Source organism: Chionomys nivalis, chromosome 12 (assembly GCF_950005125.1).
Source record: "Chionomys nivalis chromosome 12, mChiNiv1.1, whole genome shotgun sequence".
Taxonomy (NCBI): domain Eukaryota; kingdom Metazoa; phylum Chordata; class Mammalia; order Rodentia; family Cricetidae; genus Chionomys; species Chionomys nivalis.
In genome coordinates, this window is record NC_080097.1 from 50,266,451 (window position 1) to 50,280,275 (window position 13,825).

Consider the following 13,825-nt stretch of genomic DNA (forward strand, 5'->3'; position numbering starts at 1 on the left):
TTTATTTTTGAAAGATACCTTCTCAGAGTATAGAATTCTATTTTTAACAATTCCTTCATACTTTAAACATACTGCTCTATTGACATCAAATCTGCCACTAGCTTAATAATTTATGGTCTAATCTACTTCCCCACTGGTTTTTAGAATTTCAATGGTATTTTTCATGTTTTAAAAAATATGACTTTTAGCCAGGCGTGCTAGTACACGCCTTTAATCCCAGAACTCCAGAACCAGAGGCAAAGGCAGATGGATCTCTGTGAGTTCAAGGCCAGCCTAGTCTACAAAATGAGTTCCAGGACAGGCAGGGCTGTTACACAGAGAAGTCCCCACACAAAGACTTTTAATCACAGTGTTTTTGTTTTGTTAGTTCCTAGTTTCTATGCCTTTTTAAAAAGTATATTTATTTTTAATTTATGTGTTTGAATGTTTTGTCTGCATGTAAAAGCACCATGTGGGTCAAGGCCTATGGAGGCCAGAGAAGGCAGTGTATCCCCAGGAACTGGAGTTACAGACAGTTACGGTTACTACCACACAGGTACTGGGAACCAAACCTGGGTCTTCTCAAAGCACACCAGGTGCTCTTAACTAGTTAACCATCTCTCCAGCTCCTACCTTGATTTTTTTGTTTATCTCTTCTGTTTGGTTTTGAGACAGGCTCTCACTCACTATGTAGCCCAGGTTGACCGCCCTAGACTGAGAGAGTGGGCATATGCCACCACACTTAGCTTTAGTTTTCTTTAAAAATTTAAAATTCGATGTTACAATCTCTTTCAGATTACTGATCATGTTCCAGTGTTGTTGGCAGTCTAAGTTTTCTGTTCATGATCTCTGCTAACACATATTTGTGGTGGCTTCATGTACTTCTGTAATACTTTAAAGGTAAAAGTCACTCTTATGCAGTCCTTCTGCTTGCCCGTTCCGTAGTGCTGGAGCTCAGTTCCAGAACCTTGTGTGTACTGAGCGAATGCTCTGCCACTGACCTACATGCAGCCTTGGTTAGGCCAGCTGTTCTTGTTCAGCTCTAGGGACACATATGCAATTTGTCTTAAAGAGGTCTGCATTTCTTTCTGGTGGTGCTTGGGAATATCATGATCAATAACTACTTTTATGATCATTTTGTAAAACATAGTTTCTAGCTCTATAAAATTGTTTTAGATTTGTATTTTGTGAGCAAAATTTTTCAGATAGGGTTTGACTTATCATAGGAGATTTTTCTCATCTACAGAGAGTTGAGATCAGAATAAATATCCTGTTGTCTCCTGGGCCAATGAACGGAGGATTTCCACCCCTTCCTTTTCACAAGGATATGATCCTGTATAGACTTTCTATGGAAATCTCAGTTCCAATTTTTCATCTTACTCAGGCTTCAGGCTGAACCTCCTGTTGTTAAGGGCATGGGTCACATACAGACTCTGTCTCCACGGGACAGCTGCAAAGTCAGAGCATGTGCATACACAGCCCTCCGAGATTTAGTTTTCTCTCTGCTCTGGAACACGGGAAAGTTTGATTTTTCTCAAAAACTTAACATTAAATTAAAGGAAACAATGAAAACACAATATTTTACCATCAGCTCTGGGTGTTTGTGAAGAATGCATCCACAGGAGTCTGGTATTGAGTTTTGTAATTATGTGATAGAAAGCACGTGAACTATGCTAGAAAACCTGCCACGGAAGAGCGTGAGAACAACAGCTCCTAGTGGTGGGCATGTCAGATGCACATCTAGCAGACTCATTAGTATATTTGACAAAGATGCAAGAAAAAAAATACAAAACTAAAAGGGAGTTAATACACGTAATGACACCAGGAACATATGTACTAACAACTGTATCTTTGTAAAGACACTGGAAATATGAACTCGAGCAACCACCAGATGATTCTGCCCATCAGATGTATGAGTGCCCAGCACTAGCCAATGAAGAGCATAATCCTTTCCTTCTGATTTAGTCACTTCAGGACACTGGAACATCTTGCTCAGCTGAGCGGACAGGCTAAATGAGATGATAAGTAACAGATCGGGAAGTCCAAGGTTTGGCATAAAAACAAAAATGGGCCGGGCGGTGGTGGCGCATGCCTTTAATCCCAGCACTCGGGAGGTAGAGGCAGGCGGATCTCTGTGAGTTCAAGGCCAGCCTGGTCTACAAGAGCTAGTTCCAGGACAGGAACCAAAAAGCTACGAAGAAACCCTGTCTCGAAAATCAAAAAAAAAAAAAAAAAAAAAGGAAGTCCCAAAACATAGGATACAGCCTAAAAGCAACCCATGAGAATACTGATCATTACCTATCCCACACCAGCAGAGGGTAGAAAACGGCTGTCAGAACTCACTCTTAGAAGAGTGCCCAGGAGAGCGGGGAAGTAGGGCCTGCCCAGCAGATAAAATGCATGCGCTAATCATCTTCTGTCGTGTAATAAACTATCCTCAAGTTATTGCCAGAAAACATTTTATTATCTCGGAGTTTCTGTGGGTCAAAATGCTAGTACAGCTTAGCTGGATGCCGAATCCTTGAGTTTCCTAGGAGGAAATCAGAGCATGGGGGCCTCAAGAGAAAGCTTAACAGAGGGAGGGCTGAGCTCTCACATGGCTCTGGGCTGGGTCGAGTTCCTGGTGGGCTGCTGAGCTGGGAGCGCCAGTTCCTCCCTGACTGCTGCTCCCTAGCACACAGGCTTCTCTACAAGATAGCTCCCCTCATTACACACGCAAACCAGGGAAGAGGAAGGTGAGTGTCACGCATGCCCAGTCTCTGCACATAATCGTGGGAGTGGTCTCTATCTCATCTCGTGTTCTAAGTCCATCTTACACTTCTGGGAGTGAGAGACAGATCATTAGGAACGATGCTAAAAGTTACATGCCACATCATGTCATATTTGAAAAAGATCTTAATGGTACAACATGAGACATCAAATCTGTGAGTAAGACAATCAAACACGTTTTTAGAGAACAAAAATTCAGACCATAAACAGTTGGGACAGGGCTGGAGAGATGGCTCAGTGGTTAAGAGCTCCACCTACTTGTCTAAAGGTCCTGAGTTCAATTCCCAGCAACCACATGGTGGTTCACAACCATCTGTAATGAGATCTGGTGCCCTCTTCTGGCCTGCGGGCATGCATGCAGGCAGACTACGGTGTACACAATAAATAAATAAATAATAATAAAATAAAATAATTAAAAAAAAACAGTTGGGACATAGAATGCTTATGTTAGAGAAGCGAAAGAACACTGGAGGAGAAAGGTCAGACTGACTTTCCACAGCTGTTTAAAACAAGCCAAAGGCTGTCATGAGAAGAAGGCGGTACTCGATTTCTGTTGTTCTAACAAACTTAGCAAAACCTGGAAGGGCGCAATCTAGTATAGCTCACTAAGCCGCTTAGAGATGGACACTGTACACGTCTGTTCAATATTATTATTACACTCCTGAGCTAACAGAACATGGGAGGTACTCAGTAAATATTTCATTAGTGATGCATGAAAAACAACTAAGGAATAAATCCACAGGGAAAGAAATTTAACTCTAAATCCTAAAGAATGCAATGTCTAGAACCTTCCAAACTCATGATAGCATAGTGTCTTTGGAGGTCATGGATGTGAATGAATGAGGTCAGGGTATCTGGATAAAATGACATCGGGTCTTAAAGGCCTCTGCTCTGATTACATGATACTGTTGGTCTGAAAACAGGCTCCTTCCAGACCCTACTGACAGATAGAATAAATCTGGCCAATAAGACAACGCTGAAAATGCAATAGACACGTAACCCACTCCCAACCCCACCTCCCACCCCATCCCTCACAGGTCAAAGCGTCTCCCCAAACATAAAATGAGGTTCATCTGGAGTAACCTGAGGCTGACTCCACTTTTCCTGAGCTTGCTGTACCACTCCAGGAAACATGGTATAGAAAGACAAAGTTATGGGCTTGGCAGTCACCCTGACCTACTCTGGGCTGTGCTTGACCTCTGTAGAACAAGTAACCCAGGCTCTTCAGGCCTCAGCAACTTCGTTCACAACTAAGATAATACTGACCTTACAGGGTTTCTCTTTTTGTTCCCCCACGTAATTGAAGTGTTCTCAGAGAGAGTGAAAACTACCCAGAAATAGTTTTAGAGCCATCTAAAAACAGCGCTCCGACTCCTACCTGGATAGTTCTTCACAGCTGTCATCTTGTTATAATCTTCAGACAAAATAAATTCCTACAAGACAAGAGAAAACCATAAGGCAAAAGGGTTTTTTTTTGCTTGAGATTTTATTTACTTTTATTTTATGTGTATGGGTGTTTGGCCTGCACGTTTGTCTGCACACCACATACACGCAGTGCCCATGGAGGCCAGAAGAGGGAGTCGGGTCCTCTGGAACTAGAGCTACAGATGGTTGGTTGCTGTCATGGGGGTGCTGGAAATTGAACCCAGGTCCTCTGGAAGGACAGCCAGGGCTCCTAACAGTGGAGTCATCTTCAGGCTCCCAAGCAAAAATAAACTATTTAATGAGCAATTATGCTTTGGTAAACAGACTCATAACAGAATTACATGTAACATTAGTGGTTTGTCAATCAACTTGACACGTGTGACTCTCTCCAACAGTAGCCCAAACTCACATGTTCCGAGTTAGGGTTCTGGTCAATGCCAATCCTAACTGGATTGATTCAAAGTCTCACTGGCGCCGCAGCAAACACTGAAAGACTGTAGCAATGAGCAACTAGGCAGCAGTTCTCTACTGAGAAATACTGTTAGCATTAGCAATTCACTTTCCCTTATAACAAGCTCCCTGCGGCTGCTCCTGCTCAGTCCCTGTGTGTCTAGGGGCACAGCAGAGTTCCCTGACACAATGAGCTGTCAACATGTCTGCCAGTTGTGTGGAAGGCACCTCCGAAGTTAATGAGCTGAGTCTGGACAACAAAAGCTGTGAAGACATTAGTTTCTACACAGCACACCTGTGGGAACACACGAAAGGGTCGCACCTAAGCACCCATGCAGTTGCTGAGGCCACTGTGGACTCCAACCAGGTATTTACAAGGCCTGGCCAAGGCTGAGCTCTTCCGCTTTCTCAAATGCAAACACCCACATGTCTCTGAAGGTGAACTGCAGAGCAGGGGTGGAGGAACAGCATAAAATAAAGCAGGGCTTTATTCTGGGCTTATAACAGAACAATGAAGCTTTTCACAACAGCTGGAAGCATCTAGAATTTTTCTCTGATGACTGACAAGGGGGTGGGAGGACAGACATGGACACTCCTTTCTTGCTATTAGTGCTTACTGAGTTCACATAGATTATGTAATTTTTTTAGGTGAAAATACTGTATAATTTTTGTGACAGATGCCACAAAGGTAAAATAGGGTAGCATGACAGAATATGCTAGTTTCTTTGGTTCTGCTTTTCTGCCACAGGCCCTATAAGAAACTTAGCTACAAAGGGAACTTCTTTATGTTTTTCTTGGGAAAAACATTACTCAACTTGCCAGGTTTTTACTGTTAACTTGCCAGGTTTTTACTGTTATTGTTGTTGTTTTTCGAGACAAGATTTCACTGTGTAACAACAGCACTGACTGTCCTGGAACTCACTCTATAGACCAAGCTGGGCTCGAACTCACAGAGATCTGCCTGCCTCTGCCTCCTGAGTGCTGGGATTCAGCTTCTTCAGCTTGCCAGTTTAACCTCAGACAGTGAATCCTGCACGGAGTGGCACCATAGCTACTCATTTCTGAAGAGTTCAACTCAGTGTGACAGATAAAGTTGAAAGGAAATATACAGCTCCCCTCTGAGGAACTGACAGGCTATCTCTCCAGAGCCTCCAACACGGACAGAGAGAACATGTCTGCTGTAAACACAACTGATACCTGGGCAAATCTGTTTAGTTCATATTAAATATACTGAAATAGTTCATCGTCCTAGGCAAAGACTGCGTTCCTCTTGGAAAAAGGCAAAGCATACAATAAAACAATTTGATGCAGCTTTTCACTTAGGATTTAAGAAATGTATACAAAATAGAAAACTACAAGTTTATTTAGTACTAGTAAACTAATTTCTAAAAATATTTTCTTCTACTGATAATAACATGTAGATAAGGAAAATTTGGGGGTGATACTGTCATTATATATATACACACACACACACACATACATACTATGGAAACCACATGCTAGTCTAAATATACAAAAGATAAATATTTAAAGGTCCTTTTGTGAAATCATTTCTTTGATATAAGTATTACTGAAAGTATATCTATTATACTTTTATTATACATCCTAATAATGAAATCTATAATAAAATGCAAGGTAAAAACAAATTGGTGATGCTATTCTAATATTAACAAATTAGGCAGTCATCCTTTACTCACCAACTGCATTCTTTTTCTAATGAGTTCACAGGATGCTGTACTGTTCAGAGGGTATGTTATATGACGGGATATGTCCAATGATACTGACAGATTATTGACCAGTCAGAATTTTTTAAAAGATTTATTCATTATGTATACAACATTCTACCTTCATGTATGTCTGCATGCCAGAAGAGGGCACCAGATCTCATTACAGATGGTTGTAAGCCACCATGTGGTTACTGGGAATTGAACTCAGGACCTCTGGAAGAGCAGCCAGTGCTCTTAACCACTGAACCATCTCTCCAGCCCTGGCCAGAATTTTATATATATCTAATATATTACTACTCACAAAAATCTAATGTGACATTCTGGCTAAAGCTCACATTTATGTCCTTTAGGATTGACCAGTCAAAATTAGAATATATACATTTTAAATTATTTTGGAAAAAAAACATACTTCCATTCTACTGTCTACCTATCACCTAATTAATTTTAATGCATCTTACAGAACATTAAACATGCAGAGGTGCACAATGGAGAAGTTAGTAACTGCACACTCAATCTTCCTTTTTAAGCAAACAGACCATTTGGGGTGTACTAATAAACCTTATTTTAAAATATAAACACTTTCGTAAACATACACAGAGGATAAAAATACACATTTAGGGATTTTGTTATTAGGTTGTATAAAAATAACAGCTATTTTCCTTTAATACACATCAGAGCTATCTTTCCAGGAATCACTTAATTTAACTTACTCTTTTTGGTGATCCTACAAAACTCTATAAAATGGGTATACCATTTGTTTTTCAAGTCCTGGCCTTTTTAAACGGTAACGTTAGTTACCTGCTATTTTTCACTATTATAAAACAGCATGCATGTCCATATGACCTGATGCACACAGAAGATTGCTGACTCAAAACTGAGAGTGACATCACATTCTCCATGAAACTTAACGGCACTCAGCCCTTCACATCACAGTGACTTACTCAATTCCATCAACAGATGTGTTCACCTTTTCACTTTTGCCAAACTAATGTGCAAGAAAGTGGCATCTCACTGTGGTTTAATATACACAAATGTTCATGTATATGGGACTATTTTCTTTTCTTTCTTTCCTTTTTCTGGAGGGGGCTTTCATTTTTCTGTATAAATTTCTATTTAGATTTTGTTTTAGACTTTTTTATTGCCCCCCCCCAAAACACCCTAAGACAAAACAAACAAACGAACAGCTGACTCTGAAGGAAAGTCTGCAATTGATGCCAGATCTGGGTGTGAAGTCTCAGCAACACAAGCAAAGGCTCAACAAAGAGAAATCAAGAAAGATGCTGGCACATCACCACCAAGCTGGCCCGAGTCTCAGAGAAATCCAGCTGGTCTCCAGGACACAGGAAGTTGTTGGCTGGACAGACAGAAATAAGGACACAGGAGGGGAGGGGATTTCCCTGCAGCTTTCCCCATCTCTCTTTGGACTGTAATACTAGCTCTGCAGCCCTTCAGCTTCCCCTACCCACTGGGAAATAGCGTAACCTAGCCCCATCTGCAGCCTGGAGAACTCATGTCTCCTAACTAGCAGAGCAGTGTTTCTAGACGTGAGAAAGTGGCAGAGGAAACAGGCCCTCTGGGCTTTGGTTAAGACTGTAACAGTAAACCCAGCAGATCTGGATAGCAGTAACTTAACTCCCGAGGCAATGAACACAGTGTGGCCCCTGCCATCTCATATTCTGTAATATTCTTACTGAAGTATAGAAAGGTTCTGACTACCAGACTTTGTAACCCACTCTAATAAGTAAAACCTTTCCCTCCCCAATATCCTGCCTTTGTACTTTACTTATTGGGTCTTTTGTATTGAAAAATCACTGATAAACAAAAAGCAATTGTGGTATCCTGAGTTAAAATTGCACTTGGGGGGAATTTTCAAGCAGGGTCACAAGTAGCCCAGGCTAGCCTTAAACTCCCTGTGTGACCCAGAGTGCTGAGACTGCGCGTTTGCACACATGCCGCTTACAAAGTGCTGCAGATGGAAGCCAGGCCCTCATGCATGCTAGGTGCGAGCACTCTGCCAACTGGGCTATATCCTCAGCACTATAATTTTAAAGTTTTGTTTATAAAAATAACTTCAATTGAAATGTCTTCCATGAGGAATACACTCGGATCTTTCTATTTAATCTCTTTAACTGGCTTGAGCAGCTTTGAACATCTCCAACCAGTGTTTTGCTTTCCTTTGTCTCTCAATTTCTCTTAAAGCCAAGCCTAGCGAAATCAGTCAATCGGATGGTAAAATTACTTTAATTGGGCTATGGTATTTTTTTTTAAGTTGTTAACATGTCCTGTCATTTTAAAAAGTATTAAAAAGTCGGGGCTGGAGAAATGGCTCAGCGGTTAAGAGCATTGCCTGCTCTTCCAAAGGTCCTGAGTTCAATTCCCAGCAACCACATGGTGGCTCACAACCATCTATAATGAGGTCTGGTGCCCTCTTCTGGCCTTCAGGCATACACACAGAAAGAATATTGTATACATAATAAATAAATATTTTTAAAAAAAAGTATTAAAAAGTCCATGTTTGCGTAGACACATGCCAATCACAACGCTGCTGAATGCTTCACAAGAACTGTTGCCACTTTTTATTTGCATTTGAAATACATCTGTCAAATACGCCACGGCTTTTGTTTGGTGATATCGAGTTCCCTCAACTACTCTCATTTGTTAATAAGTTTTTGTCAGTCTAAGCAAGTAGGCAGTATAGTGTGTTTTTCACTGGACTAAACATACCATTTTGGTTTCTGGTCATCCTTAGGACCCTACACATCATAAGTTCTTGGGACTGTCAAGTTGTTCTGTCTCTCTCTTCTGTGTGACCAGTCAAGAGATATTACACAGTTCTAAGCACTGTCCACCCCTCACTTGCTTTGTAAGGATCAATGAAACAGATCTGTAAGACTCCTGATGATGAAACCACAGTACCTTACACATTAAAAATCTACTGGGTAGCAAGATGGACCAGCAGCAAAAGCCCCTGCCATGCATGGCTGGTGAGCTTAATTTATAACACAGAATTCATGTTAAATAAGAAGATAAAAATCAATTGCCTTCAGCATGTATGTAACCTTCCCCTCAAACACACATCAGACACACAATAATAAATTTTTAAATTAAGTTTCTTGCATTATTTGAAAGCCTGCCAACAATCTCTCTTCTTAAAATCCAACACCACCTCACAAATTAAAAACAGAATCTAAAATTAGGTCATTAGCTACCAACTGTTTGTTAAGTGTGTGGTGTACCAAAGACATTCTGACTGAATACATGATAAGTCTACTTTTATCAAGAAAACAAAACTATAGTTACATGCCAGAAGAAGGTTTTATTCTCAGAAAAATAAACAAAGCAGTCACCAAGATCACACCCAAATAAAGAACTCAGCCCTCATTAATAAAGAATGAAGGGAAAAATAATGGCTTATGCTTCATTACCTAGCAAAAGGTCACAAAGAAGTCCCCAGATTTAAAACAAGGAGTGTGCTGCACATGTCATTCCTGAAAGGAGGAGAGACACATACCAAGAGTTTGATAAGCTGGTCCTTGCCACTGACTTGGGGTGCTTCTCCTTCATCTATGACCTTAACTGAGGTTTGATTTGTGTGTGGTACCCCACATTTCTCTCATGTTCCTTCCCTGTGCTTTCGGTTTTGATTTCTAGTTTGTCTAGCTCCTCCACTTTCTCTTCAAGTCCTAATCTGCCTTCTGCTTGAGTCACTCGACTTGTTGCTTTCCTTTAGGTTTCCAGTTGAGCTACTTGGGTTTTTCAACTCCAGTTCCATCTTTGTGTCAGCCTGGGTTCTTGTCAATGTCTCTATCTCATTACTGAATTGCACTCTCAAGTTCTGGGCTGTCTGTCACTTCCGTCAGTCTTATGTTTGTGTTTTCTCGGGCATCGCTCAGGTATTTATTCTTAAATTTTCCTCCTTATTTTCACTGAGCTGCTTGTATCTTCTTTAAATTCCTTCAACTTTTTTTTAATGAAGTTTATGATGGTTCTTTTAAATTCTGTGTCCTGGGTTCATCTAGGTAATTCTCACTGGCAAGCATTTCTACAAAGCTAGTGGATTTTGGAAGTGAAATATTGGCTTGATGTTTCATATTGCTTATATTTTTGAGATGAGACCTGAGTATGTGGACTTTTTCAAGATCAGTGTGAGCTCATCACTGATCATAAACACACCACTCTGGAGGGAGATGTTGATGGGAGTGTGTGAGGAACGCCAGGGGCACGGGTGAGCCTCTACCCCTTCATCTCTTCATCAGAACAGTACGCAAGAAGTCCATAAATAAAACTTCAAATCCTAGAATAATAATGCCAAAAGTGACCTTCTAAGATTGTTTGTTTTTCCCTCTAACTTGAGAATCTTTTTATTAAAGCTTGAGAGAAAAGCAACAGGGCAGGTAAGCTGAAACCCCCAATGGTTGCTGGGAGACGGGGGTGGGGGGGAGGGAAAAGAATTAAGGATTCTGCTTTAGGCAAGTAGGTGCTGGAAAGGGAGGGTCTTTGGAGGAGCAATGAGGAAGCCGAGCTGTTGAGGAGAGCATGTGTTGGCTCTAGGCAGGTATTCAAAAAAGACAGAACGAAGGAAAGTTATACTTTTTGAATAAGAACTCAGAAAGGTGGACAGGCTTGGTGTGAGGTCTGCGAGCTGCTTTGGTTAAGTTCCCCTTCTTAGGCTGCAGTCTGCCGGCTTCACAACAGTACCCTGGAACTTGCATGCATCTGAAAACTACTCAGGACTCTGAAGGACATTCACTTATGTAGGCTGTATGAATTGATATTTGTTATACTAGAAATAAAACCTGACAAAGCTATAAAATATTAAGCCAATTTAATAACAAGTTCAAATTGATTAATAAAGTCCATGAAAAGTGGAACTTTTTCAAAACAAAACTTCATGACAATAGTTGTGCTGTTTAGCATATTAACAAGTCTCATTAACATCCGGCTGAAGAGAAGACTGATGGAGCCTCATGCTGCTTCCTCGCTCAGTCTGTCCATCTGTCACGAAGTGGGAGTGAGAAGACGAGGTCTTATAACTGTCATAAAGTAGCTTCCATTTCGTTGACCTCGGTTGGGGAGTGGCTGGCTTTAGTGATTCAGCTGCTCAGTCCTGACTTCAGACCCTGCTGGCTTGCTGTGCTGTTCCTGACTGTCTGCAATGATGAAAAGGGGTTCTGCTGCCTACCGTGTATCTTGCACCCAGGAATCAAGAGGCGAGGTGCCCTTTTCTGTGCCTGACAAAGACTCAGGGACCCTTCTGGCCAGGGTATTTTAAGAGATGGAGGGAAGGAAAAGCTTTAGCTTCAAACCTCTCAGCTGTGTAAGAAACCTCTAATCACATTCCTGGCTACTCAGATCCACGGCACACAGAAGCAACTGGACTAAGGTAAGGAAAGCAAAGTGGGCGTGTGCAGGAACAGCAGCCGACCATCTCTCCATAGCAAAAGCATCATCTACAAGAAACAGGAGTACAAACTACTTGTCTGGATTTTCACTGTTGCCCAAGGCCCATGTGTTGAAGTCTTCTTGGTCTCAGGGTATCATTATCCTTAGAACTTTTAGGGGATGGAGTTTAGTGGGAGAAAGTAGTGTGCCCTCCTATAGGATATTGGGGCCCAGTCTCTTCCTGTCTTTTGTGTCCGAGCCACTATGAAGTAAACAAGGACCTTCTACCGTGTGCTCCTATGTGACATACCGTGCCACCACAGGCCCAAATGACCACAGAAGGAAAATTCTGAACCTGAGAGTCAAAGCAAACCTTTCTTCCCTTTAGGTTAATTCGTGGGTATTTTGTCAGAGTGAAGAAAAACTATAACACATACTTTTTTCTTATAAATTCTTCCACAAACTTTGGTTCATACACAAAACAGCAAACTAGGAATTTCAAGATCTCTCTACAGCGCTCAGCTGTCTGGCTGTTCCCCAGAGGCTTGCCTGGTGCATGATTTATCATCTACCATCATCTTCTCTCTCAGCAATGTTTTTATGCTTTTCCCACCGCTGAGTGAAAAATAAGCCTAGACATTGATGCTCAAGATAGGAGAAGGTCAAGAGACAAAGGCTCACACATCTATTCGAGAAACCCAGACCAACTTCTGAGTCAAGAACGAATGTCCTTGGAAAGTGTTCAAATAAAGGGGAATGTCCATCTCAAGGCCAAAATCACAGACGCGTTACGATTTACACAAAGAAAGCCCCTGTTCAAGCCCTATTACTCTCATGGTCAGTGAAAGAGAATGGATATTTTAAATAACATTTGGATACAATAAAAGTTAGGCTATAATAGTGAGCAGGAAATAATATCAGAAACTACTCTATATAGGTGTCTTAGTTTGCTTTGTGTTGCTGTGCTAAAATATCAGGGCCAAGGCAATTTATTTAAAAAGCATTTAATTTGGGACTTAGTTTCAAAGGGTAAGAGTCCATGACCATCACTGAGGGAGCACAGCAGCAAGCAGGCAGCCAGCCAGGCACTAAAGCAACATTGCATACGTCTTGAGACACAACAGCAAGGCAGAGGAAGCAAACCAGGGTTGGTAGTGGCTTTACCAGTCTCAAAGCCCGCCTCCAGTGGTGCACATCCTCCAACAAGGAGACACCTCTGAATCCTTTCCAAACAGTTTCTCCAACTGGGGACCAAATATTCAAGTACAGGTGGCAATGGGGACAATTCTCACTCAGACCACAAAAGGCTAGCTGCTGATGCTCTAAAAATGGCTCAAAACTTTTGAGAAAATGATTCCAAACACACAAAAAAAGCTGCCCCATGGAAGTGAAAACTGTTTCTAAATGATGTCATGATTGCTACAATAAAAACTCAGCAAGACTATTGTTTCCATTTAGGATCCGCTCATGAGAGGCATTCCATTTCCCTCTCTTAAGTGTTAGATGTCCTGGGGTTCCAGACTCTGAGGCAGCAAAGAAATGCTGCTGTGACTGTGTCAATTCAGACAGAGCAGTTCTCTATTAATACTAATAGATTTTGGAGGACACAAAATAGTAGCATGCTTTACAAAAATGAAATTTATTTTCTGTGAGAGCTACTATAAATAAGGGTAACAGATATTAACCTTTTACTATGTAAATAATCCACCAGCAACTATCTAAAGTAGGAAATACGACTTCTCAACTGGAGATTCAAGGCTTCCCAAAGTCCAATTACATAAAAATGGGTGCAAATAAAGGACACTCAAATAATTTAAAAGGGAACAGAACCCATTACTATAGTTTTACTTTTCCTAGTCAGTGCTGACAATTAGAACAGTCAATGACTTTTGACTCAAACCTCAAGATTACAATGTTCACTTCCTGGGTCAGCAAAAACATCATATCCTGCATCTCAATTTACTTATAGCCAAGGTGTCCATTCTGACTTGCTATGAATCTTTTTATGGCTTTAAGTCCATAGCTCCTTCAGTCCTGAACACTATTTATGAAATAAATATGGACATAAATATAAGTAACAACAACTAAGTCAA

The 13,825-nt window shown here is 41.1% G+C and overlaps 1 protein-coding gene across 1 annotated transcript in view; it reads right to left on the bottom strand.

The window, feature by feature from the left end:
• Wdfy2 (WD repeat and FYVE domain containing 2) overlaps positions 1 to 13,825 on the bottom strand; it is a 128,422-nt gene that overhangs the window by 33,988 nt on the left and 80,609 nt on the right. Inside the window, exon 4 of the mRNA XM_057786281.1 lies at positions 4,127 to 4,181. Coding sequence (XP_057642264.1) covers positions 4,127 to 4,181 — 55 coding nt within the window. The remainder of the gene's footprint in view (positions 1 to 4,126; positions 4,182 to 13,825) is intronic.